The sequence below is a fragment of the Salmo salar genome, chromosome 02 (genome assembly GCF_965601325.2).
Source record: "Salmo salar chromosome 02, fSalSal1, whole genome shotgun sequence".
Classification (NCBI taxonomy): Eukaryota; Metazoa; Chordata; class Actinopteri; order Salmoniformes; family Salmonidae; genus Salmo; species Salmo salar.
In genome coordinates, this window is record NC_138292.1 from 35,767,532 (window position 1) to 35,795,375 (window position 27,844).

At 42.6% G+C, this 27,844-nt stretch overlaps 3 protein-coding genes and 1 long non-coding RNA gene across 9 annotated transcripts; 2 read left to right on the plus strand and 2 right to left on the minus strand.

Annotated features, from left to right (window-relative positions):
• LOC106580940 (tumor necrosis factor, alpha-induced protein 8-like protein 2 B) lies at window positions 1-5,972 on the plus strand. The gene is made up of 3 exons (XM_014162530.3): window positions 1-462; window positions 4,510-4,833; window positions 5,001-5,972. The coding sequence occupies exons 2-3, from the start codon at window positions 4,516-4,518 to the stop codon at window positions 5,241-5,243; spliced, it is 561 nt and encodes a 186-aa protein (XP_014018005.1). The 5' UTR covers window positions 1-462; window positions 4,510-4,515; the 3' UTR covers window positions 5,244-5,972.
• Window positions 5,963-10,282, minus strand: LOC106580919 (lysM and putative peptidoglycan-binding domain-containing protein 1). Of its 2 annotated transcripts, none has more exons than XM_082962322.1 (3): window positions 10,012-10,282; window positions 9,493-9,815; window positions 5,963-6,527 (listed from the first exon to the last, which is right to left on the minus strand). In XM_082962322.1, the coding sequence occupies exons 1-3, from the start codon at window positions 10,192-10,194 to the stop codon at window positions 6,296-6,298; spliced, it is 738 nt and encodes a 245-aa protein (XP_082818448.1). In that variant the 5' UTR covers window positions 10,195-10,282; the 3' UTR covers window positions 5,963-6,295. The 2 variants fall into 2 exon arrangements, with proteins under 2 accessions (XP_082818448.1, XP_014017954.2); XM_014162479.3 differs by lacking the exon at window positions 5,963-6,527 and adding an exon at window positions 7,316-8,388.
• Window positions 10,062-15,721, plus strand: LOC106580925 (uncharacterized). 5 transcript variants are annotated; one of them, XR_001322992.3, is made up of 5 exons: window positions 10,086-10,211; window positions 13,191-13,287; window positions 13,458-13,579; window positions 13,682-13,804; window positions 14,091-15,721. It is a non-coding gene; the product is annotated as an uncharacterized LOC106580925 (long non-coding RNA). The 5 variants fall into 5 exon arrangements; XR_001322997.3 differs by having other exon boundaries at window positions 13,475-13,579; XR_001322988.3 differs by lacking the exon at window positions 13,191-13,287 and having other exon boundaries at window positions 10,062-10,211.
• On the minus strand, window positions 15,700-27,844 carry LOC106580917 (tropomodulin-4). Its single transcript, XM_014162467.3, has 10 exons — window positions 27,696-27,844; window positions 21,580-21,761; window positions 20,917-21,073; window positions 20,220-20,342; window positions 17,578-17,670; window positions 17,337-17,467; window positions 17,079-17,186; window positions 16,810-16,953; window positions 16,419-16,563; window positions 15,700-16,119 (listed from the first exon to the last, which is right to left on the minus strand). Exons 2-10 carry the CDS (start codon window positions 21,685-21,687, stop codon window positions 16,097-16,099), a joined length of 1,032 nt encoding a protein of 343 aa, XP_014017942.1. The 5' UTR covers window positions 21,688-21,761; window positions 27,696-27,844; the 3' UTR covers window positions 15,700-16,096.

Here is a 27,844-nt window from a genome sequence, read left to right on the forward strand (position 1 = left end):
ACAAGCAGAGGCCCACTGTCAGCAGATAGAGAGAGATAGAGAGAGAAAGAGAGAGAGAGAGAGAGAGAGAGAGAGAGAGAGAGAAACAAAAAGAAACAGGGAGACTGATAAAGTATGAAGAGGGATGAAAGCAAGAGAGAGATACTGTAGTTTGAAGAGGAACAAAAGTTTTCATTTGAATTTTAGAAGGAAATACAAAAGAGAGAAGGAGAGAGATAGAAACACACTAAGGGGTGTGTCATAGCAATTTAGTTCCTCAAGGAAGTACAACTGAAATGTATCTTGAGACGGTGGCGAGCAGCACAGATAGATGCGACACAGAGGGATTTTATTTTATTTTCACCTGGTAAGATGAAGGGATTCCATTAACGAGTGCTCAATGCTGACAACCTGAACCACGTGCCCTGGGGACTGAGACGTTTGACACGAAGGAGGGAGGGGGACTCTCTCACACACACACAGGTAAGAAGACTCTCAGGGCTTTCTCTATCTGATAACAACTCAACCATGTCTTTTCTATGCACAGATAGCTCTACCTTTGACAGAAATAACGTACACTCTTGCAAATATAACACTTGTGTTATTATTATAGCGAGCTTGTCGTTTTTTGTTACATCTTTAAAAACAGTTTAGACCTATATGGATAAAGTGAGAAGGAAGGTGGTACTGAAGGACCAAATAAGATCATGTGTGAATTCCTCTTCGATACTTTTCTAAGTTACACTCGACTTGGGAGACGTATATGTACGTACACTCAGAGTCATGCTGGAACAGGTACAAACGGAACCCAGTCCTGACAGACAGCTGTATAACTGAGGAGAGAAACCATCTGTGCCTGGTGTAGCTTGCACAATCAAACAAGCTGTGGACTTTCTTTTCCTCTACTAGCCTACACAAATTGCGAGTGCCAGAGAGCCAGTCAGAGCGAAAGACAAAGACATGGAAATGACACATCAATGTGTTGGACAGACAGTAAGGAGTAAAAATAAAAATTGGTCACCACAAACTAACTGCTCTGTTTCGCTTCCCTAATAAGCCAGCAGAGTTGTGTGTCAGTCTTGAACAACAACTCCTCAAAGACTTTGAGAAATGTTACAAGACTGACAAAACATGTGCAAAAATCATACTGTATGAACACTTTTGAATGAGAAACTGCCAGCATCAAACAGCAAGCATTCAGTCCAACATCATTGTTAATGAAGCAATACTGTTGTGATGCCAGTTTTTGGTCCCTTATTGTGCCACATGCTGAACCTGCACACACACGGGACATAGCCTGATTTAGAAACCCATACCAACTAAATGCTGAGAGAAAAACTGGACAGTTCCGCACTTTGTGAGGTCCTCTATTGAAAAGAAAGGCCTGGACCTGAGCTCAGGATAATGGCACCAGGAGTGTGTTCAATGAGGTGGTAGAACTGCACATATTCTCTGTTTCATATGATTAAAAGTCATGTCCATCCTATATGATATATTTCTATCTGAAATACCCTGAACATTTCGCCCTTCTGAATAGACACTATAGTAACTGGGAGGCCTCAATGCCCCATAATACCACTCAAGTCTGGTGACATAAGCCTATAGGGCTAGTGTTAGTGGAACATGTCTGCTTGACCTGGTGTTTTATAATAGCAGCAGTAGAAGTCACGTTCTGTCCAGGGAAGTGGAAGGGACTCCCCAATTCCCCTGCTAAGCCCTGTGGGTACACACACACACTCGTACACACACACCCTCAGCAGTCATCTACGGAATGCTAAATATTTACCTCTCCCACCCCGCGCATAATCTTACAATCAGCGATCACTATCTCCAAGTCAGTCAGCACAGCTCTTCTTGATCCACACAACCTGCCCTCCTAACACTGGAGTCATGGAAGACCCGCATTGCTTGGCTTTTCCAATTCCTGAAAATGTACTAATGTCTGGTTTCATAAAATTGATTCCTTTTGTTATAGGAGAAGTTAGTGCTCTTCCATCCATAGCCTAATGGATAGCAACTCAAATTGACCTTCTTGAGTGCTCTCTAAATGTGTACATAGTCATTGTTGCTGTACTCCACATGAACTGTGTAAACATAAAAAGCATTATCAGTCTGCCCTGTGCTGTCCATTACAGGAGAGTGTTTTTTATTGTACTCTGGGCTATCGCATGAAGACAAAAAATCGTATTTATTACTGTAAACAAGTGACCCTTAGCAGACTAGTTAAATAAACAGAGTGAACTTTCCTTTAAGCCCAGCCAAAGAGCCAGCTGTCTCCAGCTGTGGCTACATATTTCTGGAGGGAGGCTACATGGCTGATGGGTGCGCACGTCTCTCAATCCACACTGGGCTTTTCTGCACTGGAATGAGATTGAGAGTGAATCTGAAATAGCTATCATGCTGTTCCACTTCCATTATCATCGTTAAGGGAAATTAATCTAATGAATGTTCCCGCAGAGAGCGGAGGCTTTGTACTGGAGCGTACCATTACAAATGTGACACTGGATATGCATGTAATAAAAACCCAGTGGGATGTCATATGGGAGATGTGTGTTTGCTGATTATGGAACATAGGCTATTAGCGAGGTATGCCTATTAGTACGTCAGGATCATTTGATTTATTGGTGGAAATGTCACTGGCATTCAGTGCTTACTGCATCAATTGTGAGTCAGATAGACGACTATCATTAGGATCACGCACGCATGCTTCGAGTACACACACACCTGGACCCGTATTCATAAAGCCTTTCAGAATAGGAGTGCTGATGTAGGACCATTTCCTGTCTGTCAATATAATATTTTTCATTATTATCCAAAAGCTTAAACTGATCCTAGATCAGGACTTTGAGACTCTTTGTGAATAAAGGCCCTGAAGCAATTTAAAAAGACCCATATGTGTGAAGGCCTTGTTGCCACTTAAAGGATACCTCAATGTAAGACCTTTTGCCTAAGGGAGGATTCCAAGACAGTAAATATACACTCTTGGGGAAAAAAGTGCTTTCTATAACCTAAAAGGGCTCTTTGGCTGCCCCTATAGGAGAACCCTTTGAAGAACCCTTTTGGTTTCAGGTAGAACCCTTTCCACAGAGGGTTCTACATGGAACGCCAAAGGGTTCTACCTGTAACCAAAAATATTTTTTCCTATGGGATAGCCATTGGGTCTAGGGCCACGACTTGCTCCATTCCCCTGTTCTGATGCAATCTAGGAGCACTTGTAGAAACCTGCCTGAGCTATGCAGTCTACCTGCCTCTCACACATACTTGTCCACACAGGCCTTAAGTGGGGATTCAGCCCTGAAATTATAACCACAGGATGATTGTGTATGCTCTCAACATGTAACAGAAACCAATGGTAGGAATTGCGTAACCTTTTATACATAGTTCATACCCATTTTTACAATGTTGAAAATGATGTCGAAATGATGTGGCCACAATGTAAAGATACACAAATAATTATCTATTTCATCCATGTATAAAGGCTTATACTAAAAACTGGTACCTTCTGAGCATTAGACTATGTGTTACATGTAGGTTAGGCCCAATTCCATAGGTGTACCATGGAACCTACTGTGTTAATATGATATTGAATACATCAAATGAACCTGCAACACAGCTGCATGACAAAGCTGCTGGTGTGTGGTGCAACAGTTGTGTGTGTTTACGTGATGTAGGTACACTCATGTCCTCCCATGAGGGTTAGCTCTCTGTATCTTCACTCCCCTGACAGGGACACAGTGTGGGGAGAGGCTGTAGCCTCGGTGGGTATTACCCAGTGGTGTAAAGTACTTAAGTAAAAATACTTGAAAGTACTAATTAAGTATTTTTTTGTGCTACTTGTACTTTACTAGTAATATTTTTGACAAGTTTTATTTCACTACAATCCTAAATAAAAGTATGTACATTTTACTCCATATATTTTCCCTGACAACCAAAAGTACTCATTACATTTTGAATGCTTAGCAGGACAGGAAAATTGTCTAATTCACACACTTATCAAGAGAACATCCCTGGTAATCCCTACTGCCTCTGATTTGGCGGACTCCCCAAAATACATGCTTAGTTTGTAAATTATGTTTGAGTGTTGGACCATGCCCCTGGCTAGTTGTAAATTTAAAAAACAAGAAATTGATGCCGTCTGGTTAGCTTTATTTAAGGAATTTAAAATGATTTATACTTTTACTTTTGATACTTAAGTATATTTTAGCAATTACATTTACTTTTGATACTTTTGAAAACCAAATACTTGTAGACTTTTACTCAAGTAGTATTTTACTGGGTGACTTTCACTTGAGTCATTTTCTATTAAGGTATCTTTACTTTTACTCAAGTATGAAAATTGGGTACTTTTTCCACCATGGGTATTACCCATGGAACATCCCCTGGGCCTAATGTATGTCTCAGTTGGATGCTCTGTGATACGAAAACAAAACACCCAGAAAACTGAACTGAGGGAGCTCCTGTGGCACGGCTGAGCTATGAGTTAGAAATAACATAAGCTATCTCTGCTCACTTCTCTCTCCCAACCCCCAGGTAAGGATGGAGTCGTTCAACTCCAAGGATATGGCCATGCAGGCCCAGAAGAAGATCCTCAGCCACATGGCCAACAAGTCTGTGGTCCATATGTTCATAGACGACACCAGCAGTGAGATCCTGGACGAGCTCTACCGTGTTTCCAAAGAGTATTCAGGCAACCGCTCAGAGGCCCAGAAGGTGGTGAAGGACCTGATCAAGATAGCGTTGAAGATTGGCATGCTGTTCAGACACAACCGTTTCAGCCCAGAGGAGCTGAGTCTGGCCCAGGACTTCAAGAAGAAACTACATCAAGGAGCCATGACAGCCATCAGCTTCTATGAGGTAAACATGCCGGCATCTTGCATAACTCTATAATGATTCAGTGAGTTAATTGATCATAGACCTCTATGCATTAACGGCTCATCATTCTCTATGAAAACAGATAAGACAATGACAACATAATAACAACATTGTTATCCGATCTCTATTTCCCACACCTTCTTGTTCAGGTGGAGTTCACCTTTGACAAGACAGTAATGTCGGAGATCCTGACAGGATGCAGAGATCTGTTGTTGAAGCTAGTCGACTCCCACCTCACGGCCAAATCTCATGGTCGCATCAACCACGTATTCAACCATTACTCCGATCCACAGCTTCTGACCCAGCTGTACAACCCTGATGGACCATTTAAACCCAACCTCAACAAAATCTGCACCGGCCTCAACCGTCTGCTAGAGGAGGGGACGTTATGAGAGTGTGAGCAAGTCTATGACTGTGAGAGAGACACTGGGAGATCTGCTTGAAGGGGTCTGCTTAGAACTCAAGAGAGGACTGTGGAAGGACAGGAAGTGTCCATGCTCCAAATGAGAACTGCCGAGATTTGTGACCCAAGATTTACTTGATGTAGTCACTCACTGATCTGTTATTTTCCAAAAAGGGTACTGCCCAGAGTGAAAAAATATGAGAATATGCAGGATGATGTAAAGTTAATGTCTCCTGATGAATTGTGTCTCCACGAATGGAGTTCCTGGAAAGTCAGGATTAGGTTAAGATTGTGTCAACCACCTGATTTTATACAGTGGAATTTCCGTCCAAGGTTTCACATACTCATTTACTATTCTAGTTTTTATGTATTTTTTTCTCTCTCGCTCGCCATATTATGTACTGTATAGGGAAAGATAAACCTCAAGGACTGCACAATACTGACTGACAGAATGAAAACAAGGGTTAAAAGCAAGCGGTGAAATATAAGAAGAGTACTACCATCTAGTGGTCTAGCTGGCAATGACTCAGTACTGCATGTATCGAAGAAAATATTAAAGCTTATTTACAAAAACAGTGCACATTTATTGTGGAGATACAAGACAGTCATTTTATAAGGCCTAAAGAGAAACTGGATTGGAATATTTAAGAACTGGCGAAAAAATCATTTGGGCCTTGTACATCATAGGATTGGAAAAAAATAAACACCTTGTAAATTAGTGCCTTTTTTATTGTCTATTTGTGAATATATTGACTTCACATCTTTAGTTAATGTTATTAAATGTACAATGTTATTAAATGTACAATATGTGCAATTTATCAATACATTGACAGCAATGTGTACCTACAGTACCAGTAAAAGGTTTGGACACACCTACTTATTCAAGGGTTTTTCTTTATTTTTACTATTTTCTACATTGTAGAATAACATTGAAGGCATCATAACTATGAAATAATACATATGGAATCAAAAACAAGTGTTAAACAAATTATATATTTTAGATTCTTCAAAGTAGCCACCCTTTGCACACTTGGCATTCTCTCAACCAGCTTCCTGAGGAATGATTTTCCAACAGTCTTGAAGGAGTTCCCACATATGCTGAGCACTTGTTTGCTGCTTTTCCTTCACTCTGCGGTCCAACTCAACACAAACCATCTCAATTGGGTTGAGGTCATGTGATTGTGGAGGCCAGGTCATCTGAGGTAGCACTCCATCACTCTCCTTCTTGGTCAAATAGTCCTTACACAGCCTGGAGGTGTGTTGGGTCATGGTCCTGTTGAAAAACAAATGATAGTCCCACTAAGCGGAAACCAGATGGGATGGTGTATCGCTACAGAATGCTTTGGTAGGCATGCTGGTTAAGTGTGCCTTGAATTCTAAATAAATCACGACAGTGTCACCAACAAAGCACCCCCACACCATCACACCACCCCCGATATGCTACACGGTGGGAACCACACATGCGGAGATCATCCGCTCAGCTACTCTGCATCTCACAAAGACATGGCAGTAGGAAGCAAAAATCTCAAATTTGGACTTATCAGACCAAAGGACAGATTTCCACCAGTCTATGTCCATTGACTGGCTCAAACGCATTAAGGAAAGAAATTCCAGAAATACATTTTTAACAGGTACACCTGTTAATTGAAATGCATTCCAGTTGACTACCTCATGAAGCTGGTTGAGAGAATGCCAAGAGTGTGCAACGCTGTCATCAAGGCAAAGGGTGGCTACTTTGAAGAATCTCAAATATAGAATATATTTTGATTTGTTTAACTCTTTTTTGGTTACTACATGATTCCATGTGTGTTCTTTCATAGTTTTTATGTCTTCACTATTATTCCACAATGTAAAAAATAATAAATAATGAAAAACCCTGGAATGAGTAGATGTGTCCAATCTTTTGACTGGTACTGTAGGTGGTTAGCTAAAAGGAAATACCTGGGTAAAAAAGGGACAAACTAGTGAATTAACAGTAACATCACATATAAAAACCAGTAACCAGGCCAGATGCTTCTGAAATAACTAAGGCAAAATAAAATATATTTTGTACTTCGAAACTACACCTTTGGATTTATTTATACAGCAGAAAAGTTTACAGTGTGAAACAAAAAGGAAACCATACCAGAGGAATATAATTTTGCCTTTCGTTGAAATAGCAAGGAGAAACAACAAGTTCCTCACTTTGATTGAGTATGGCTAATTCAGTACTGTAACAATACAGTTGGTTGGCAAAATTAAATGAAATACCAAGGTAACCTTACCACTGACTACAACCTAGTGCCAAGATTAGAAAATGAAAGTGCAATGCTCAGTATTCTTCTAAAAATAAATATGTACATCATTGCATAATTGTAACAAACACCCAATGAAGACTAGGCTATACCAACTCACATTGGTTTCAATAATAAATACATTTTTTAGACTCAACTTCTATTGTTCTCCAAGACTTGCATATTTTTCACATTTCTGAAATTGCATAAGACACAACAAGGTAGCATAACTCACATGATCTAGCGCCTGTGACCAAACATAACTTGGATAGTTACATGATCACACTAACATACAAACACAACTCAAAGTACCACATTCTGACTCTCGTTTTATGTAGTAAACGGACAACCAGACAGTGCTGTTCTGGACATGGCAAATATATAATACGTAATCAATGTACTACAACTTTAAATAACTTGGTAGTAGTAAATTACTTGCCTAATAAGGAGTATTCTTATATGTCAAAATGAAACTCACCCTCCCAGCAAAACAATTATATCAACAGTGCTAACGACCAACTTTCAACTACCAAGTCCATAGAGCAGCAAGTTACTCATCAGTGAAAATAAGAACTTGCCTAAATCTGTAATGCCTGATTAGCTTGGACGTCAATCCCTTTGATTTTTGCATTAGTACCATGTGTCCCATGATCTGCCTGACAGAAGCAATGAAATCACAACTCAAAGATCTCATCCTCTCTTTCTCTCAGTTTCTTGGTGCATTTAGTGATGGTGAGCGGCACTGCACCAAGTATGGTTTGCTGATGCATTCTGGGAGAGGTGACGACCGTGGCACTGTTTGACCTTGTAAATCGACGGTCTGTTGTCTTGCTGGTAGAAGCTGCTTCCAAAGATGTCAAACTGTGATGGAAAACCCGAACAGGTGAAATAAACAGAACCTTGACAAAATCAAGCATTATATGAAGAGCTAAGCACATAATACAGTGTTTCCCAAACTATGGGGTCGCGAGAAAAAAGCAAATACATTTGTTTAAATTGCGGTTGCCACTTGATGCAATAAACAGAACAATTTCTGTTTTCTTCCTACAAATATGTCTCCATCTTTTGAACTGTTTAAGCTTCAAAACGTTATGACCTCATCACTCAAAGACAAGACTTTGTTTCCTTCTAGAATGACCACAAAGCTGCATTGGAATAATTAATAGAGTGGACAAGACCAGGAACTAAATCAGACTTTTTTTACACAGAAGATCATACAAAAATATTGCCTGATCATCTTCTGAACTTCCCAATACCTTTCTGTTGCATTTCTGTCACTTCAAACCATACTTCCTTCAGATTGAAATACTGTCAAAAGTACTGTCAGACTGATTTGTAATAGACTGTCTTAGCCACAATTTAAAAGGGAAACATTGGCCGTTGATTACCTAACCTTTTTTTACATGGTGATGTGGCACAATTTTTTTTATTTCAAAATGGGGTCGAGGGCCAAAAAAGTTTCGGAACCCTTGACCTAATAACATGCTACTGATGTCATGACATCATCACATTGACACCCTACTTGTTTAAATGGATATTAGCATTTCATCAAAGTTAAAGCTGCAATATGTAATTTTTGGGCGACCGACCAATTACACATAGAAATGTGTGTTATTGATCTGTCATTCTCATTGAAAGCAAGTCTATATGTGAGATATTTCTATGCTTCCTTTTCTTAAGTTAGTTTTTGCATATTTTTTCTTTCGGTTTTGTACACCATCTTCAAACAGCTGAAAACAATATTTTGGGTTATCAAAAAGGCATTTCACAGCGGTTTCGATGGTACATTGATTCTCCACACTATACTTGCTTGTTTTGTCAACAACTGAAATTAGGCAACCTATTAGATTTTTTGCAACTAGAAAATGATGGAGCGATTTTTGCATAGTGCATCATAAACTACACTGACCACTAGTTTATAACAGGACAGAATAATATGGTATGAAGTTATCTGGGTGAATTTACCGTTCCTCTCCCTCTTGGCATCTTTTCACAGCTGCTTGCTTGGACTGGCTGATCATACGATCCATTCTTTTCAAGAAATTCATTGGAGAAATTTCTGATGTGCCTTCTTCTTGTGTCTTTTCAGAGTTGTTCACTGACTTCCCATTTTGAGTAGAGCCTTTTTTGATTGTACTGTCCTGTACCTGGCCTGAGTACTCCTCAGTCACATCTACCCCAATATTAGCATCACTGTTGTAGTCTGACAGCACAGGGATAGAAAGATACTTCTTTAGGAATATTGAGTCATTCGTGTACAGTCTATTTGCTCTTTTGATTTGTTCCATCTGTTAAAAAGAGAAAATTGCAGAAGATGTGGGTTTATGAAGGTAAACAAAGTTATCACCATAGCATAAGTCCACAAATTGCCCATTTAAGTTGTCATGCAGTAAAAACTCCTCCTTGACAGGCTGTCTGCTGGAGCAACATTTCAAATACTCAAACATTTTGGAAGAATGGCAATGCCAATGTCTAGCTACTCACAGATACTCCATATTTCAACGCGAGTCCTTGCAACGTCTCTCCTGGCTGAACTTGGTGTTCAATTCGTCTCTGTCGTACCGGAGAAAGGTTGGATTGTACAAGACTGCCGTATGACCTCGTGCGGTTAACGGGGAGAATACCGGCTCCACCCGTTGAAAGAGGAGCCCGTTCCCCGTGGAACATGGTTGAGCTTACAACTGGTAAGCTAACTGCTGTTAGTTATCTAGCCCCCCTCTTGACTTGCTAAGTTAGCAATAACGTTAGCTAACGTAAACCAGTTTACGTTACTGGCTATAGTAGTTACTATAGTTTGCCAGCTAGCTAAATTGCCTACCATGCGATTATACAGCTAGAAAACCTGTATCATCGTTATTGTAGGGAGGTGGTAGCTAGCTAATAATAACATGAGTTTAAGTGCATGTAGCTAGTTTACCTTATCTCGTCGACTAGCTAGTTAGTTAGCTTCTAAACAAAAACTTGCCATAGGAAAAATGGATTCAGTCAGCTGTCAGTTTCCATGGCTGCCGTGGTATGACCAAGTCCCATAATCCCTCACTGAAAGCAGGAAGTAGCTAGATTACAAACGGTTTTAAAGATGTTTCCAGTAGCTAGCTAGCGATTCGCAAATAAGAACCTTAAACTAACAAATATATTTAGCTAAACCTATTAATCTAAATGTCGTTTAATATAGAGGGCAATGATCAGAGTCAATTGAATATCCTCAAGGCGAGCCGTCTTACTAGTTGTTACTTACACAGAAATCTATTTGTACTTTAGCTTGCTAGCTACATGCGAAACGGACACGTTTGTCATTTTAACTGTTTATTATTAACTAGCTAGTTAGTTAACGTTAATTGTTTATTTCCCAGAAACGGCGTGTTGTAGATATCCTGTCCAATTTCATTCCAGAGGGTGAGACAGCCTTGGTGAAGTACCTGTTGTGCCGAAAATCACTCCCCTGCCAGAACTCTTCCCCCCCCTCCCAAAATTCCATCATTTTTGGCTAGAGTCAAATAGTTTCTGTGGCACACAGCTGAGTCAAATACTTTATATAGAACAAACTTCAGGTCAGGATAGGCAACTGAAATGAACAATTAATGTATGTGTGTTATATTAAAATAGAGGAGGGAGGAAAATGTAGGCAAGCAATAAACATTCAAATAAGACATGGGAGAGATTACGAATTTTGGCAAAGAGAGAATTTTGGCAAAGAGATTTATTTATAGACTAATACGCTTGAAACAAATAGCCAAACCGAAAACTGCAGACATTACTATTTTTATTTCACCTTTATTTAACCTGGTAGGCCAGTTGAGAACAAGTTCTCATTTACAACTGTGACCTGGCCAAGATAAAGCAAAGCAGTGCGACAAAAACAACAACACAGAGTTACACATAAACAAACGTACAGTCAATAACACAATAGAAAAATCTATGTACAGTGTGTGCAAATGTGGAAGATTAGGGCGGTAAGGCAATAAATAGGCCATAGAGGCGAAACAATGACAATTTAGCATTAACACTGGAGTGATAGATGTGCAGATGATGATGTGCAAGTAGAGATACTGGGGTGCAAAAGAACAAGAAGATGAATAATATATGGGGATAAGGTAGTTGGGTGTGCTATTTACAGATTGGCTGTGTACAGGTACAGTGATCGGTAAGCTGATCTGACAGCTGATGCTTGAAGTTAGAGAGGGAGATATAAGTCTCCAGCTTCAGTGATTTTTACAATTCGTTCCAGTCATTGGCAGCAGAGAACTGGAAGGAAAGGCGGCCAAAGGAAGTGTTGGCTTTGGGGATGACCAGTGAAATATACCTGCGGGACCGTGTGCTATGGGTGGGTGTTGCTATGGTGACCAGTGAGCTGAGATAAGGCAGGGCTTTAGCTAGCAAAGACTTATAGATGACCTGTAGCCTGTGGGTTTGGTGACGAATATGAAGCGAGGTCCAGCCGACGAGAGCATACAGGTCGCAGTGGTGGGTAGTATATGGGGGCTTTGGTGACAAAATGGATGGCACTGTGATAGACTACATCCAATTTGCTGAGTAGAGTGTTGGAGGCTATTTTCTAAATGACATCGCCAACGTCAAGGATCGGTAGGATAGTCAGTTTTACCAGGGTATGTTTGGCAGCATGAGTGAAGGAGGCTTTGTTGTGAAATAGGAAGCCGATTCTAGATTTTGGATTGGAGATGCTTAATGTGAGTCTGGAAGGAGAGTTTACAGTCTAACCAGACACCTAGGTATTTGTAGTTGTGCACATATTCTAGGTCAGAACCGTCCAGAGTAGTGATGTTAGTCGGGCGGGCGGGTGCGGGCAGCAATCAGTTGAATAGCATGCATTTAGTTTTACTAGCATTTAAAAGCAGTTGGAGGCCACGGAAGGAGTGTTGTATGGCATTGAAGCTCATTTGGAGGTTTGTTAACAGTGTCCAAAGAAAGGCCAGATGTATACAGAATGGTGTCGTCTGCGTAGAGGTGGATCAGAGAATCACCAGCATCTAGCGACATCATTGATATATACAGAGGAAAGAGTCGGCCCGAGAATTGAACCCTGTGGCACCCCCATAGAGACTGCCAGAGGTCCGGACAACAGGCCCTCCAATTTGACACACTGAACTCTATCTGAGAAGTAGTTGGTGAACCAGGCGAGGCAGTCATTTGAGAAACCAAGGCTATTGAGTCTGCCGATAAGAATGCGGTGATTGACAGAGTCGAAAGTCTTGGCCAGGTCGATGAAGACGGCAGCACAGTACTGTCTTTTATCGATGGCGGTTATGATATTGTTTAGGACCTTGAGCGTGGCTGAGGTGCACCCATGACCAGCTCGGAAACCAGATTGCATAGTGAAGAAGGTACGGTGGGATTCGAAATGGTCGGTGATCTGTTTGTTAACTTGGCTTTCGAAGATTTTAGAAAGGCAGGGCAGGATGGATATAGGTCAATAACAGTTTGGGTCTAGAGTGTCTCCCCCTTTGAAGAGGGGGATGACTGCGGCAGCTTTCCAGTCTTTGGGGATCTCAGACAATACAAAAGAGAGGTTGAACAGGCTAGTAATAGGGGTTGCAACAATTTCAGCAAATAATTTTAGAAAGAGAGGGTCCAGATTATCTAGCCCAGCTGATTTGTAGGGATCCAGATTTTGCAGCTCTAGTTCTGCCCCCCTGTTGACACAGACACGTAAACTCACCCACCACGCCTTACTGAAGACTGTGCCATACAACAGTTGGCACAAAAAGACCAGGTACTCTATGCTGAAAGTGATATGTTATTGTGAGTAGTACCCTACACATTATTACAATCACATTTTCATTGATCTTTTTAAAAATGTATTTCCATTACTAAGTACTAGTTCCGGACTGTGTTCCATTCCGGACTGTGTTCCATTCCGGACTGTGTTCCATTCCGGATTGTGTTCCATTCCAGACTGTGTTCCATTCCAGACTGTGTTCCATTCCAGTGACATCAGCCCCTCCAGCACAAGACTATCACCACCACATCAAATGTCAGTGGAGACGATGATAAGACATCATGTCATTACCCAGTTCCAACAGTAATACCGCAGGTAAAGTCTAGATTTATTGTAAATAACATTATCATATTACAAATCTATAATGATTGGTCTCCACCGCTAACCCTTTTGTTCATTGCCATTCATCCTCACTAGTCAATCGGGGATCGTGTCCAATCGGGAGAAATAAGGAAGTGTGTAAGGAGTCTCAGCCAACGGTGACCCAGGAGTCGGAACCTATGACAGCTCAAAGGATGAGCATTACCTTAAATTGAAAAGGTACTGTGTACCTATAAAGTCTTGACTCTCATTCAGCGTCCCCGCTAATCTGCATTTGTCAGTTGATTCAAATTTCTCACTGGCTTCATGCATATTTTAAGTGTTGTTTTGAATAGTTTATTAAACTTGCCTTTCCCCATGTGAACATTAGCAGGGTAGTGTGACATCGTTATTCCATTGAGTTGTTTTTCAAATGTGAAGGCTGCAGTAATGTAAGTCCACCACCTACAGTTCAGTATGGCATCTTAACTTTTCTACCACCTCGCTCTTTCACTTTCTGCCTCAGTGCAGGATGGCTGCAGGACAGGAGTGGCCAGTGGGTAAAGGATGAGAATGTGGAGTTTGAATCAGATGAAGAGGAACCCTCTTCTCTCCCATCCTCTCCCCCCACTGACTCAACAGAGGGCTGACCAGATGAGCAGCAGTGACCAGACCTCAACACCACCACCTTCCCACAATCCCTAGCCCTTTCCTCAAACCCTGCCGCTGACACAAAGATCCCATTTGAACATACATCTGTTGACTCAACAATTATGAATGGCACTCTGTTGCGGTAATGACAACACTATAAGAGCAGCACTAGAACATCTTGAACTGCCTCCATGCTTCCTTTGTTTACCCTATCTCAGGGTAGACGCATTGGTGCTTGAGACAATGCTTTAACTGTTGTCACCCTGCGAGGGGTGGGAAGGGGGATGATTCTCTGCACCCTTTGTGTTATTCCGTTCGCCCATTTTATTTAGGTCCAACACCGCCCCTGTTAAAGGCTAAGCTGTGAGCTTACCATTAATCATCAGCAGATAGGACAATATTACTGCTAATCTTGGTAGTGTAACCACCGGTTAACATTCTTCAGAAGGTTCTCATTTGTGGCTCACCCCAAGACCACTCTATATATTGGATAACCCCCCTCCCTCGAGAAAGGGAGCATGCGGACTTAACGTGGGTTACTTTAAAATGAGGCAAACTGAGTACCTGATCATTATTTGTGAGCTCATTGCGTGACTGCCACAAGACGTTTGGAATGTTTGTTGACTGCATCGACACAGGAGCTCAACTGTCTTATGTGTCATCAAGACTGATGATGTTATGGAGTTAAATTGTCAATGCAATAAGTCATGTTGATTCTATCATGTTACTTGTACTTTTAGATGACTAAACAAAACAACTGTCCTCCAGTGCTAACAATGTCTGTTTGAATAACCCAGATACAAGGGAGTAAAATAAAGCACCACTTAACTTAGAACTTTATACCAGGTCAGTCACTAAATACCTTGCATGGTACCCTACATAACTATAAATACACATGTATTTTACTGTGGCTGAATGATCAAAGGGGAATAAATAACCCCAGGAAAAAACATGTATGGAAATACTGACCTTAAGTCATCACAAGCCTGGTCCCTGTGCCATTTCTTTACAAGAAATTCTGAAGGTTGCTTAAATTGAGCATGATAATCAAAACGCATTGCTTAATACAGGTATAAAATGAATGTGTACATGGAAAATGGAGCCACTCCAATGCTGTGAAAGTCCTCAGAGGTTAGCAGCTGTTTGGTGAGGGTTCATGAATCTCCTTGGCTGCATATGGGTGCCCCCTCCCCTTCAGACCCTTTAAAAGTTGGTATATTCTGAGCAGGGTTACTCAAGCCCAGAGGACTAGGTTACATACCCAATAGAGGGGGGTAAAAATAGGTTGGGGTTGGGGCGATCCGGCGGGCTCAATGAGGTATTGAGTAGTTACGATTCTCATGATCTCGGTGCACTCAGTGTACTCTTGTATCTGCTTTTATCTTGTACCTTGTGTCAGCTCTGAATTTTGAACCATAGACATTATGAATATTATGTATGTTCACATGATGTGATGAAATGGCAAAAATATCACATTCAGCCCATTAAAACAATTATTTAAACGTTTATTGAAAGTATTTACAGATTTTATTTTCCTAAATATAGCACCACTACCATGTAGGAGTTTTATCACCTCCATTTTTGGAGTATTATCATGGCGTATTCTAGAAGCATAAACAACACTTTACAACGATGTGACCTATGTATTCTTTTATGATGAATTCAATGGTCTACAAAAAGCTGTGGTAAATGAAATACTTGGACACAGAAATGAACACCCGGACATGTGATGAGGCACAGAGGGGTTGTAAAGGTTTGTTGCGCACCATTGACAAAGCTAGCGCAAAGCTGTCAATGGCAGTTTTTAGAGTTGTTAGGTCCAAGGGGCTGAGTTGATTGTGCTCTCAAGACGTGAGCCTATCTTGTTGCTCCACTCTCGTCTCATCTTACTCTCTGTTGACGAACTGGATAGAGAAAGAAAAGGAACGATATGAGTCAGCCAGAGTACATTATCAATGGTCAACCGAAAGCTGAACTACGTCAGTAACAGGTAGAACATGCAGAACACCTAGAACAACTAAACATGAACTGAAATGTAATCTGTCATTATCTCAGAATTATAGACACTTTGAGGGTATTATGACAGCCTCGTCACAAAACCCCTAACAGGAAGAATGTCAAGCGCTTTAACATTGACCATGTCAGATGAAGCACAACTGAAATAAAATGATTGACAGTATGCATGCATTCTCCAGACACTCACTCATGTCATTGTTCCTGGTGATTGCGATGGCTGCTCTAGCCCGAGGCCCCTGCTGGGTGAAGTGGTAGCCGATCTTTACGATGCTGGAGTTGTTCTCCAACATGGTGGCAATCTCCATCTCACAGGAGTCCCCCAGTTTCTGTCTCTAGGAGTAGGGTGGGTTAAAGGATGAAAAGGACTTCAATAACCCCATAACCACACAATACAATCACAGCATTATCTTGTTATAAGTTTATCATCGTTTTTTCTCTCTCCAAAGTCTTTTCATGTCTCTTGAGGAACTCATAAGGAATTTGTTTTATATTCAGTTGGTTTATACAGCATACAGTATGTAGCACTATCTAAATGTATGTATTCATACTACAGCATACTTTCTGTATGGGTGTCTGACCTGGTTGTCGATCTTGATCTCGGTCAATGTGTTGTTGTTGGCCATGGCCTTGACGATGGCATTCATGCCCTCGCAGGTGATGAAGTTGGACTCGATGTTAAGACTGTGCAGAGTGGTGTTCTCCTGGAGCATCTCAGCAACAGCCTGGTTCACAAACATCCACACTTATGTTACTAGAGTCACATTCATTAGTAACAGGTGAAAATTACAATAAGGATGTGAAAATGAGAATTCTTTGTGGCTAGTCTGCGGGAGAAGGATGTACTCACATAGGCCACGGGGTCGTTGCTACGGGTAGCGGCAATGCTCAGAAACTCCACATGAGTGTTGCCCTTCATCGCCTCAAAGATCTCTTTCAGTGTTGGGATGGGAATGTCCTACAGGACAGACAGACGCCAATCACTTTATGCTGACTCAGTACGCCATAACACACGAGGCTACACGCTACCATCAAGGGATCTCATCCTCCATTGTAGAATTGGTCACTGTACGTTCAGACCGTAGGATCTAAAGCCCACTGGCTTCACCTTGATGTTGTTGAGGTTGACATCAAACAGGCTGCTGTCATTGTTCTGGATCAGCTGAAGGGTTTCCTCCACGTTTGTGGGGTTGGGGGGCTCTTCTGGGAAGATCTTGAATGCATCTGGTTTTACTACACCTAAAAGCACCAGAGTATCACAGGTTAGTGTAAGAATTTCCTAAACATGTAATATACTGAATACCATAGTAGGTATGTTCTGCTCTGCTGGTCAACCTCTTCATACGTACTGTTGATGCCCTCTGTGTTCGCGATGGTACCAGTGGTGCCCAAGGCGTCGTAGTACTGCTTGTTGCTCATCAGTGTGTACATTCCCAGAATAGCTGCAAAGAAATGGGACTGATTTATATATCTGTAACTCTCATTCACCATCCAGTAATCTTTCCTCAGTTCAACATAATTAATGGTAGCTATCAGCTGAGACCTTTAGCATGTTATTGTCCCAGTAAGTAATCACAAGGCCTTCATTATAACTAAACTGAGAGTGTATGTGACCGCAATTATTTATGAGGGCATTGTTTTGACAGGCAGGTCTACCAATCTCAATTATACTCTACATATCTTCACATAGAGAGGTGTATCTATTTCAACAACTAAATTGTACGTTTACAGTATACACCCAACACTGTGCAGTACATTGTATCATGAGAATACTAGGTACAGTATTTACCATGTTATGCACATGCCTACTCTGTGTGTCTGCTTGACCAGATAAGGACATTGTAGCCTTTCCTCAGTTCTTACAGAGAGAGCTGCAGTCCCTGTCTCTAATCTCAGTGCCTCCAGGCCCTAAGGACGTTATGACACCAAACATTAATGCGAGCCATGCAGACACACCAAGCGCAATGTTATTCTAACTGAAAATGGACCAACACGTAATGAATGGTTATTCGGCCTCTCATTTAGATGCATACATAGACATAGAGGCCATTGTATTGTTCAGTTTGACGCCATGCCCTGGGGACGAGTGCTTTGAATTCCAAATATGCGGGTGAGTTAGGTCAGCACTGCTAATCTTACAAGATGGGACGTAGGACGTAGAACAATGGGCTCCTAAAAATATAGACTGGTGCTGCTGTGGCTTTGCTCAAATCTCCAGTAGAGGGCAGCACTTTGAATGCCTCTCCCAGTCTCATTACAGACGGCCCCTCGCCACCAAACTGTGTCACACACCAACTGCTGTGACAGCAAACCCCCACCGGCCCCTGCCCCCGGGCTCTGACCTGGGGCAGGCTGGGAATTATGGGAGGGAAGGCCTTGTGAGGAGAGAGGGATCCAGAGACAGCTGGTCTGGTGCAAAATGCACCAATGTCACCCGGCTTGACTCTACAGTAGCTTTACAGTACAACCCAGCCTCTCAATAATAACAACTATTCCCAAAATACCATCAGTATTATTAAGAGTAAAAAGCATCAATTAAATCTCTACTGACTGAGGTCTCCCTCCCTTTCTGCTGGTGGAGCCGGCCAGGCAGCTATACTATTGTGGAATCAGATCCAGCCCCAAACAAAAGAGTGACAGAGGCTAACGAAAGTTTAATCCTCATCTGGACTCCCTCCAGGGTCAAAACTGTGTTCTCAATGAGGGGGTTAATGACAGGCTAATCTATGTGGACATACAGTTCCACTGTCACTTTCCAGACGCCTATGCTCTGTGGCTGTGGCTCTGCCATTAAAGGAAAAGCAGTTGGGAGGCCTGCCTCTCGGACTGAGGCAGGCCTGGATCCCCTGCACAGTGGGTGGATACGGATGGGGGATTTAACTATTGTGATAAACACTGTTTGTTCTGGGCCATACTATGAATGATATATGCATAAGGGTGTTATGGTCTCATATGGTTGTGTAGCTTAAAAGAGGCTGAGGTGTGAATTCTCATCGAATTAGATATCATTTGGAGACAAAAAATGTACTGTGTGTTTTTTGGGTGAAAATCGCCTATATCAAATTGAACCATAAATAACTTTGTTGTTTTGAAACAATGTCAGAGAGCACAGATGCAGTAAATGATGAAGTCCTTGTTCGGCGTTGTTATGAAGCAAGCACAGTGTGAGTGTAAAAACAACCAACAAATTGGGTTGGTACTGTAAGTGTTGACCGCATGAGACCAAAATATCTGTGGAACGCATGTTCAAGCTGAACTGAACTCATTTCACATCTCCATTGGGGTAAACATGAAATAAATGAAAACTTGTTGATTCAATTAATTACCTTTAAAACAAGGTTACCTCTTGTTTGGTATAAATTGATATACTAGCTTTACCCAACAGACAAGTCTTTGACTCCCTCCCCCCATTCCTCCCTTCTTTTGGTGGCTCTAGGCCAGCTTATTTTCGTGTTGCTGCTGAGCGCATGGAATTGGAGCCCCCCCATGCCATGTCCCACATCCCATGTCTACATGTCTCTATGTGTGGGAGTGGGTCTGTGAAGCACTGGAACAATAATACTATGGATCAATGAGCAATGGAATAATATGGGTCTATCACAAAATAATAAAATAGGCCAGGGTCACTGTAAACAATTGGGTCCCAATACACAGGGCTGGCTGTGAGCCAATGGGGTAACCAAGGAAACCATGGGCTGTTTTCCCCTAAGGTGGGCGGGGCCACAATGTTCTATCTAATACTGTCTGGGAGTATTGGGCAACATCACATTGTTTCAATGTGAAGGACAGAGGGGGATAGGCCGGCAGGTAGCCTAGCGGTTGGGCCAGGTAACCGAAGGGTAGCTGGTTGGAATCCCTGAGCTGAATAGGTGAAAAATCAGATGATGTGCCTTTGAGCAAGGCACTTAACCCTAAATGCTCCTGTAAATCACTCTGGACAAGAGCGTCTGCTAAATGACAAACAATGTTTAAAAAAATGATAGATTCTCACCTGCGATGTCACACATCTCAGCGTCTGTGGCGTTCTTCAGAGCCTCCTCCAGCTCAGGCTCCAGGGTGATCTGCTCATGGTCGGGGATCTTTCCATGGCCCTCCTTAGGAACAAACGCTCTCCCTGGAGAGGGACAGAGAGAGAGAGAGAAGAAGGAGAGAGAAAGGCACACATACAAAGGGACTGTCAGGGCAACTAGTATCCAAGGGGTCATTAGCAGACTGTATAGCACACGTGTTTGTTTGGTACAGTCGAGGGGAAAATCTTTGTCTCTCAGTATGTATCTTGTATCATATAACATTCTTTGAGACTATAAAAAAAATGCCATGACTGTAATATGCCCCTTACAGTGGATTTGTCTGTGTTTTGGTAAAAACAAATATTGGGATTGTTTCTGAAAACACTAAGAAAACCCTGGTTTATATGGTCTTTGTGAATAAAATCCAATAAACTACATTTTCTATTGTATAAATCTCATTTCCATATCAATGTTACACAAACCGCTAAAATTACACTTTTAAGTCATCACTTACCATTACTTATTTATGAAGTTCAAAACATTGGATTGTTTTTCAGTTTAAAGCAGTGGTTCTGAAACTGTGGGTCGGGGCCCAAAAGCCACTCATGTAAGAGCCCCCCCGGTGTAGTGTGGAGTAGTGGAGTCAATAGTGTTGTTCAGTAGTGTAGTGTACCGGACCTTTCTTCTCGCCAGTAAAGGGCACCAGGTCGTCTCTGTCCTCGTGCTCCAGAGCTGTTTTCTCTAAGTGATCCAGCAGGGCGTCACGGTCAAACACCCCCGTTGGGCTCTTCTTGGTCTGGTCACGCTGGCGGTACCCGGCTGGCAGGATGGCATTCTGGGACAGAAACAGTAGGGGTCAGAGGGCATGTGGACATTGTACAAAGCGTTCTGAATCCTCTGGGGTTCTAGTAACTGGTTGTGTGAGACTGTGGTTTTTTTTATTTTGGAAAATGGATTTATACGATTTATGACTACAGTATAAAGCTACGTAATCCCCCAGGAAATTCCTAAGTAAGTCTTACAATGTCAGAGAACAAGATAACATGGGGATTGTGTTCTGTGTGTATCAGTGAATCTGTTGTGCAAGGTACGCCAGGATTGTGGGTTTGGTTCCAGGGCCACCCACATGTAAAATGTATGCATGGATGACTGTAAGTCGCGTTTGGATGGAAAGCATCTGCTAAATGGCATATTATTATTATTATACTATGAGCCTTGTGCATTCCTTAGTCTTTGAGTCCTAAAGGCTTCCCCCATTCTCATATATTGTGTACTGGAGGTATCTTTTCTACAATTAATTCTCTTTTTTTGTCACCAGGGGCCCGCTGGGGCCCTCAGTACCTCTGGGTCCATCTCCAGCAGCTCATACTCCAGCGCATCTATCTCCTCAGGGCTCATCCCTTTGAGGATGGCATCCTCGTCGATGTCCCGGGGGTCGCTTTTCGACATGTCTGCAGGCTGGCTGGGCTCCTAGCTAGGGTCACAAACACACCACACACCCCTGGGGTTGAGCAGGGAACTGTCTGTGGGGAGAAGCAGGAGAAAGGAGAGGATGCACTTGTGAGACAGGGATACAGATTGGACAGCTCTTGACAGATTTGGCCTCTCAGATAATAATAGTGAAGGATACTATGTGTTGGTGTCCTGTTAGGACTAGCCAGTGTGACAGAACCTGGGTAGCTAGGACTTAAGCACACCAACTATTTTCATGGACTGTGTCTCATGAGCAACGTATGATCTCCATTGAGTATTATTGTTGCCAGTCCCAAGTGTTGCCTCTGTGAGGGTATGATGGTAATAATAACTGTATTTCCAGTGATCAACACACATTTCACTGGAGAACCCTGCGGTACACATGAATGCACAAATAAGTACTGCTACAATGCACAAACACTGCAACATTTTAACTGAGCACTCCTTTTTCCTCCGGAAACTGAACTGAAATGAACACACTCCTATAGAACTGAAGCTATGGATTCAAAGGGGAGAGGGGGAGAGCGAGGGAGAAGGAAAGAAAACATGAAGGAGAGGGAGAGAGAGTGCAGGTTCTTTGCTATTCTTAGTTCCAATGTGGTGAGCTTGGGGGTTTAGAGTTACAGAGGCGAGGATAGCGGAGCAGAGGGGTGTGTTCCCTTATTTATCACTGGCTGACACCCGCTAGCGGCCCCACCCGTATTCCCTCTACACCCACCGGTGGACAAGCCCAGATAGAGACAACACAGATCGGAGGTCAGTTTCAAGCGAGAGATGAGCTCAACCATGAAACAAACACAAAGCCTTGGCACTCAGTGGAAGAAATACAACAGCAATATCATACTGTGTATACCTCTGGCAAAACAGGTGACTCATAGGTATGAGTAACGCACCTATCAAGAGTAGGGTCAAAGCCATTTATATTTTAAATTTTAAATCCACATTCCATATTAGTCTTTTTAGGAAATGTTTTCAGAATTGACCCTGACCACTTACATGGTAAATAAAACACAAAATTGGACCTTTATGTGAGGAACCGTAAGTCTACCATTGAAACCGAAACAGTTCTATGAGAGCTATTTAAGGGTTACTGACAAGCTCAAGTCAGTGATTGGCAATTTAACACCCCAAGTCAATAACAGAAAACCTAATTCATCCATCAATAGGAAATCACTGTCCTGAGTGTTGAACAAGTCCATTAGCAGCTGATTGTTATGGTGTCTAACCTTGCTCCTTTCTGCAAAGGTAACAGTGGTGTGCTTTGCAGCCCTAGATCAAGTTACAATGTCAAACATTATTAGTGGCCACACACACATCTTGTGACTAACGAATAGACTGCATTCACAGAATGCTTAGTCTACCTGTAAATAATGCTGTGGTGATGACAATACCCTTTGTGTGTGTGTGTGTGTGTGCGCATGTGTGCCTGTTTACACGTGTGTGTTGCCATGTCGTCATAGAATTACAGTAAAACATACCATTACCACAGAAATACTGCAAAGTGTGCGTATAATAACTTCAAGTGTGTGAAGTGTTTGTGTGTGACGACGGCATGTGCCCATGCATGTTTGTGTTCAGTGGAGGGGACACCTCGTCAGCACAGTGCAGCTCTAATGTGTTAAGCCAATGACACAAACATTGGATCAAACAGCTGAGTGTGTAAAAATATGGACGTAATTATGGAGCAAACAACTCTATGTACCATTAAATGTATGTCTTTCCCTGATGAAGACGTAGTGCCGAGAAGCATTGGCATTTTGTTTGTTCTCTTGCACATTGCAGGAACAACTTGGACTTGACTGGATGCAAAAGCAGCACAGCTTTCTCCTTTTCTCATTTGTATGGACAGATGAGGACAAACTTACAACTTTATTGAGCTACATTCAGGTGTAACACAATGGGGCAAACATGAAACTCCTGATTCAACTGCATCAAAGCCCTTGAGCCCATGAGGTTTGTTTGAATAAATAGGCTGCATAAACTATCACTGAGTTTTACAACGTCCTTGCCTCAGTATACAACACTACCAAGTGCACAGGTTTTACTGTGTATGAATGAGACTATACCGTTTCAGCACAACAAGTGTTCTATCAGAAACCTTAAAAAGCCTTCTGACAAATGTGCTTGATAAGTGTTCAAGAGGCAGAATGCCATGTTTTGATTCATTGTGCCATTTTAATTAGCTTTTAACCAATCAGCATTCAGGATTTAATGAGCATGTTTCATATTCCGGGAGACATCAGACTGGAAAGTAGTGCGCACACACCTGTCCATAGTATTCTCATTGGGTTCCTATGGGAACCAACCAACCTAGTATCTGAGGAAACCTGTCAAAGCCAGCTGGACATTTCTTTCAATCTGGAGTCTCAACCATTCCCTGCACCTGGGTTATGCCTGGCTAAGAGATTCTCTTGGTAAAGATAGTTATTTAATCGCTACACACTACTAAACAACATACCATTTCAAGCAGCTTTATCTTAGATGTGGCCGCTAACCATCTGAGGAGTTGGTTAGCAAAATCCCAGCGACCTGTGCCGCTCCATGGACTTCTGGTTCAGCCAATCAAAACTTCAGAGAATTGACACCTGGCTGCACAGAGAGCCACTCAGAGCACATCTGTTGAGAGGAGTGGGGACCACCAAACTGGTGCATCCCCCTATATTCATCATGGCTTTATATTACTTTCCCATCAACTGCATGGCATGGTGGCCATGATGTCACATGCTGTTGTGTTGGAGAGGCTCTGCTTTTTCCACTAGTGTCACCTGGTTCTGACAACGCTCACTCCCACTTTGTAATCTCAGCTACTTTGTGCAGGTCCACTAAAAGCTTGTGGAGCCTTGGGACCAAATTAAGCATCCATAAGCTGTATGGTGATGTCCACTCCAAGTTCAATATCCTACAAAGTCCAAGTCTTTGAGAGGTACAAAGTTACAACAACTCATACAAAACAACTGTCTTGTTGTACAGTCAAAAGTAACTGTTCGTACAGTGTGCAGACAAGCCACATGACTTGGGTGATACTGGAAAGATCGTTAGAGAGAAGGCCCAAAGTGTCAAAGCAGTGAGTCACTCCTCCAGTTGACAGGTCAAAATATTTCACATTATATTGTGTAAAATTCCAAATCAACCGCAGCTTAATTTTAGCTTCACAGGTCAGCTACTTCCAACGGTGTAAATCTTTCCCGGCTTTGATTGCGGCCTTCACCCCACACTGGAGTTCCACTTGGAGGACTTAAAGCAACGTGTCTGAGAATATCGTCTACTGTCCAACATGGAAGGGTTGTTGTTCCACTGAATTGTAGGAGGAAAAAAAGAGGCAAAGGTACCTGAAAAATTTTAATGCTCATATTTTTATTTAGCTGAGGAAACTGTACTCATCGACATTGTATGAACATATGTTCTTGGCTTCCATGGTATTTGCCATTCACCATAACTACAATGTTTTGATGACAACACATCAATATGGAAGTTTTCATAGCCTGAATGCAAGCGGAATTGCTTTTGAAGTACAAGCAACTGTTCAGAAAATAGTAAGAACTATCTAATAGGTGGGAATATACACTGCTCAAAAAAATAAAGGGAACACTTAAACAACACAATGTAACTCCAAGTCAATCACACTTCTGTGAAATCAAACTGTCCACTTAGGAAGCAACACTGATTAACAATAAATGTCACATGCTGTTGTGCAAATGGAATAGACAACAGGTGGAAATTATAGGCAATTAGCAAGACACCCCCAATAAAGGTGTGGTTCTGCAGGTGGTGACCACAGACCACTTCTCAGTTCTTATGCTTCCTGGCTGATGTTTTGGTCACTTTTGAATGCTGGCGGTGCTTTCACTCTAGTGGTAGCATGAGACGGAGTCTACAACCCACACAAGTGGCTCAGGTAGTGCAGCTCATCCAGGATGGCATATCAATGCGAGCTGTGGCAAGAAGGTTTGCTGTGTCTGTCAGCGTAGTGTCCAGAGCATGGAGGCGCTACCAGGAGACAGGCCAGTACATCAGGAGACGTGGAGGAGGCGATAGGAGGGCAACAACCCAGCAGCAGGACCGCTACCTCCACCTTTGTGCAAGGAGGAGCAGGAGGAGCACTGCCAGAGCCCTTCAAAATGACCTCCAGCAGGCCACAAATGTGCATGTGTCTGCTCAAACGGTCAGAAACAGACTCCATGAGGGTGGTATGAGGGCCCGACATCCACAGGTGGGGGTTGTGCTTACAGCCCAACACCGTGCAGGACGTTTGGCATTTGCCAGAGAACACCAAGATTGGCAAATTCGCCACTGGCGCCCTGTGCTCTTCACAGATGAAGCAGGTTCACACTGAGCACATGTGACAGACGTGACAGAGTCTGGAGACGCCGTGGAGAACGTTCTGCTGCCTGCAACATCCTCCAGCATGACCGGTTTGGCAGTGGGTCAGTCATGGTGTGGGGTGGCATTTCTTTGGGGGGCCGCACAGCCCTCCATGTGCACGCCAGAGGTAGCCTGACTGCCATTAGGTACCGAGATGAGATCCTCAGACCCCTTATGAGACCATATGCTGGTGCGGTTGGCCCTGGGTTCCTCCTAATGCAAGACAATGCTAGACCTCATGTGGCTACAGTGTGTCAGCAGTTCCTGCAAGAGGAAGGCATTGATGCTATGGACTGGCCCCCCCATTCCCCAGACCTGAATCCAATTGAGCACATCTGGGACATCATGTCTCGCTCCATCCACCAACGCCACGTTGCACCACAGACTGTCCAGGAGTTGGCGGATGCTTTAGTCCAGGTCTGGGAGGAGATCCCTCAGGAGACCATCCGCCACCTCATCAGGAGCATGCCCAGGCGTTGTAGGGAGGTCATACAGGCACGTGGAGGCCACACACACTACTGAGCCTCATTTTGACTTGTTTTAAGGACATTACATCAAAGTTGGATCAGCCTGTAGTGTGGTTTTTCACTTTAATTTTGAGTGTGACTCCAAATCCAGACCTCCATGGGTTGATAAATTGGATTTCCATTGATTATTTTTGTGTGATTTTGTTGTCAGCACATTCAACTATGTAAAGAAAAAAGTGTTTAATAAGATTATTTCATTCATTTAGATCTAGGATGTGTTATTTTAGTGTTCCCTTAATTTTTTTGAGCAGTATATCTTTACAGCAATACAAGGACATTGTAATTCAGCTCCATGCGTCTCTAAGCTGCCGTAACTCCACATCGTTAGCCACGGTGAATACACACATTTTGTGCCTGTTTTAAAGACTTTATCACAAATCAGCCGCAACTGGCCCTAAAGACGACTTGATCCAGCCAACACAGCTATTCAAACGTCATGTGTTGCAGTGAAGTTAGTTGGGAGTGGGGGTGGGGGTGAGGGACGCCCCCTTAAATCTACCATCCCCTGAGACAACACCACAAAAGTGTAGAGCGATGGACAGCTATGAGATGATTTAACCCCAGCATACCAAAAAAATATCTTCAATTGAGTGACAATACTTTAGCTTAGGGTTTCACTGGACTCCCATAGGAGAAACAGGAACAAGTCTCTGCATACTTCCAGTCAGATGCAAATGTATTTAATTGTGGCTGAGCTTTCGATCAGTCAACCTTCATCAGAGAACTGAACCCCCATTAGAAATGCCCAATTGTCAACTGTTAAAGTCGTGGCCAAAATAATCCAAGGCAATTAGAAGACCAACACACCAACTCCTACAGTCAAAGTTAAGTATTCAAGCAATACCAACATAAACCCAATGATGGATGAAATGAACCTGCTATAAAGTCGTTCAATTCTAATGCTGTCAAACTATATTCACAAACTCGTCTCCCTAACTTTTCTGTCCCTGACACAGTCTCTCACACACAGACACATGCACATTGGGTAAAGCTTAGCCCCAAGCAGACACAGAGAGAGAGAGAGAGATTAGAGAAAGGGCCACCCTCATGCCAACGGTATCCCCACAGTTGAGAGAGAAGCAGCCTCCGACCTACCTTCACAGAGTTGCAGTGCTGGAGCCCTCTACAAGGCAAAGCCTGCTGTTGGAACCCGAGAATGGCGTTTCTCTTTTTTTCTATCCCCTCCCACCAGTTCTTTTTTCTATAACCCCCCTCCCCTCCACCCCCTTCTCCTATCTCCCCCT

Coding starts and splice junctions, on each gene's coding strand:
- LOC106580940 (XM_014162530.3), top strand. CDS start 4,516: ATGGAGTCGTTCAACTCCAAGGATATGGCCATGCAGGCCCAGAAGAAG. Junction 4,834..5,000: donor CAGCCATCAGCTTCTATGAG/GTAAACATGCCG, acceptor CTTCTTGTTCAG/GTGGAGTTCACCTTTGACAA.
- LOC106580919 (XM_082962322.1), bottom strand. CDS start 10,194: ATGTTCCACGGGGAACGGGCTCCTCTTTCAACGGGTGGAGCCGGTATT. Junction 9,816..10,011: donor CGTTGAAATATGGAGTATCT/GTGAGTAGCTAG, acceptor TCTTTTTAACAG/ATGGAACAAATCAAAAGAGC. Junction 6,528..9,492: donor TGCCAAGAGGGAGAGGAACG/GTAAATTCACCC, acceptor GTTTTTCAACAG/GACCATGACCCAACACACCT.
- LOC106580917 (XM_014162467.3), bottom strand. CDS start 21,687: ATGTCGAAAAGCGACCCCCGGGACATCGACGAGGATGCCATCCTCAAA. Junction 21,074..21,579: donor TGCTGGAGATGGACCCAGAG/GTACTGAGGGCC, acceptor TTTCTGTCCCAG/AATGCCATCCTGCCAGCCGG. Junction 17,671..20,219: donor TGAGATGTGTGACATCGCAG/GTGAGAATCTAT, acceptor ATTTCTTTGCAG/CTATTCTGGGAATGTACACA.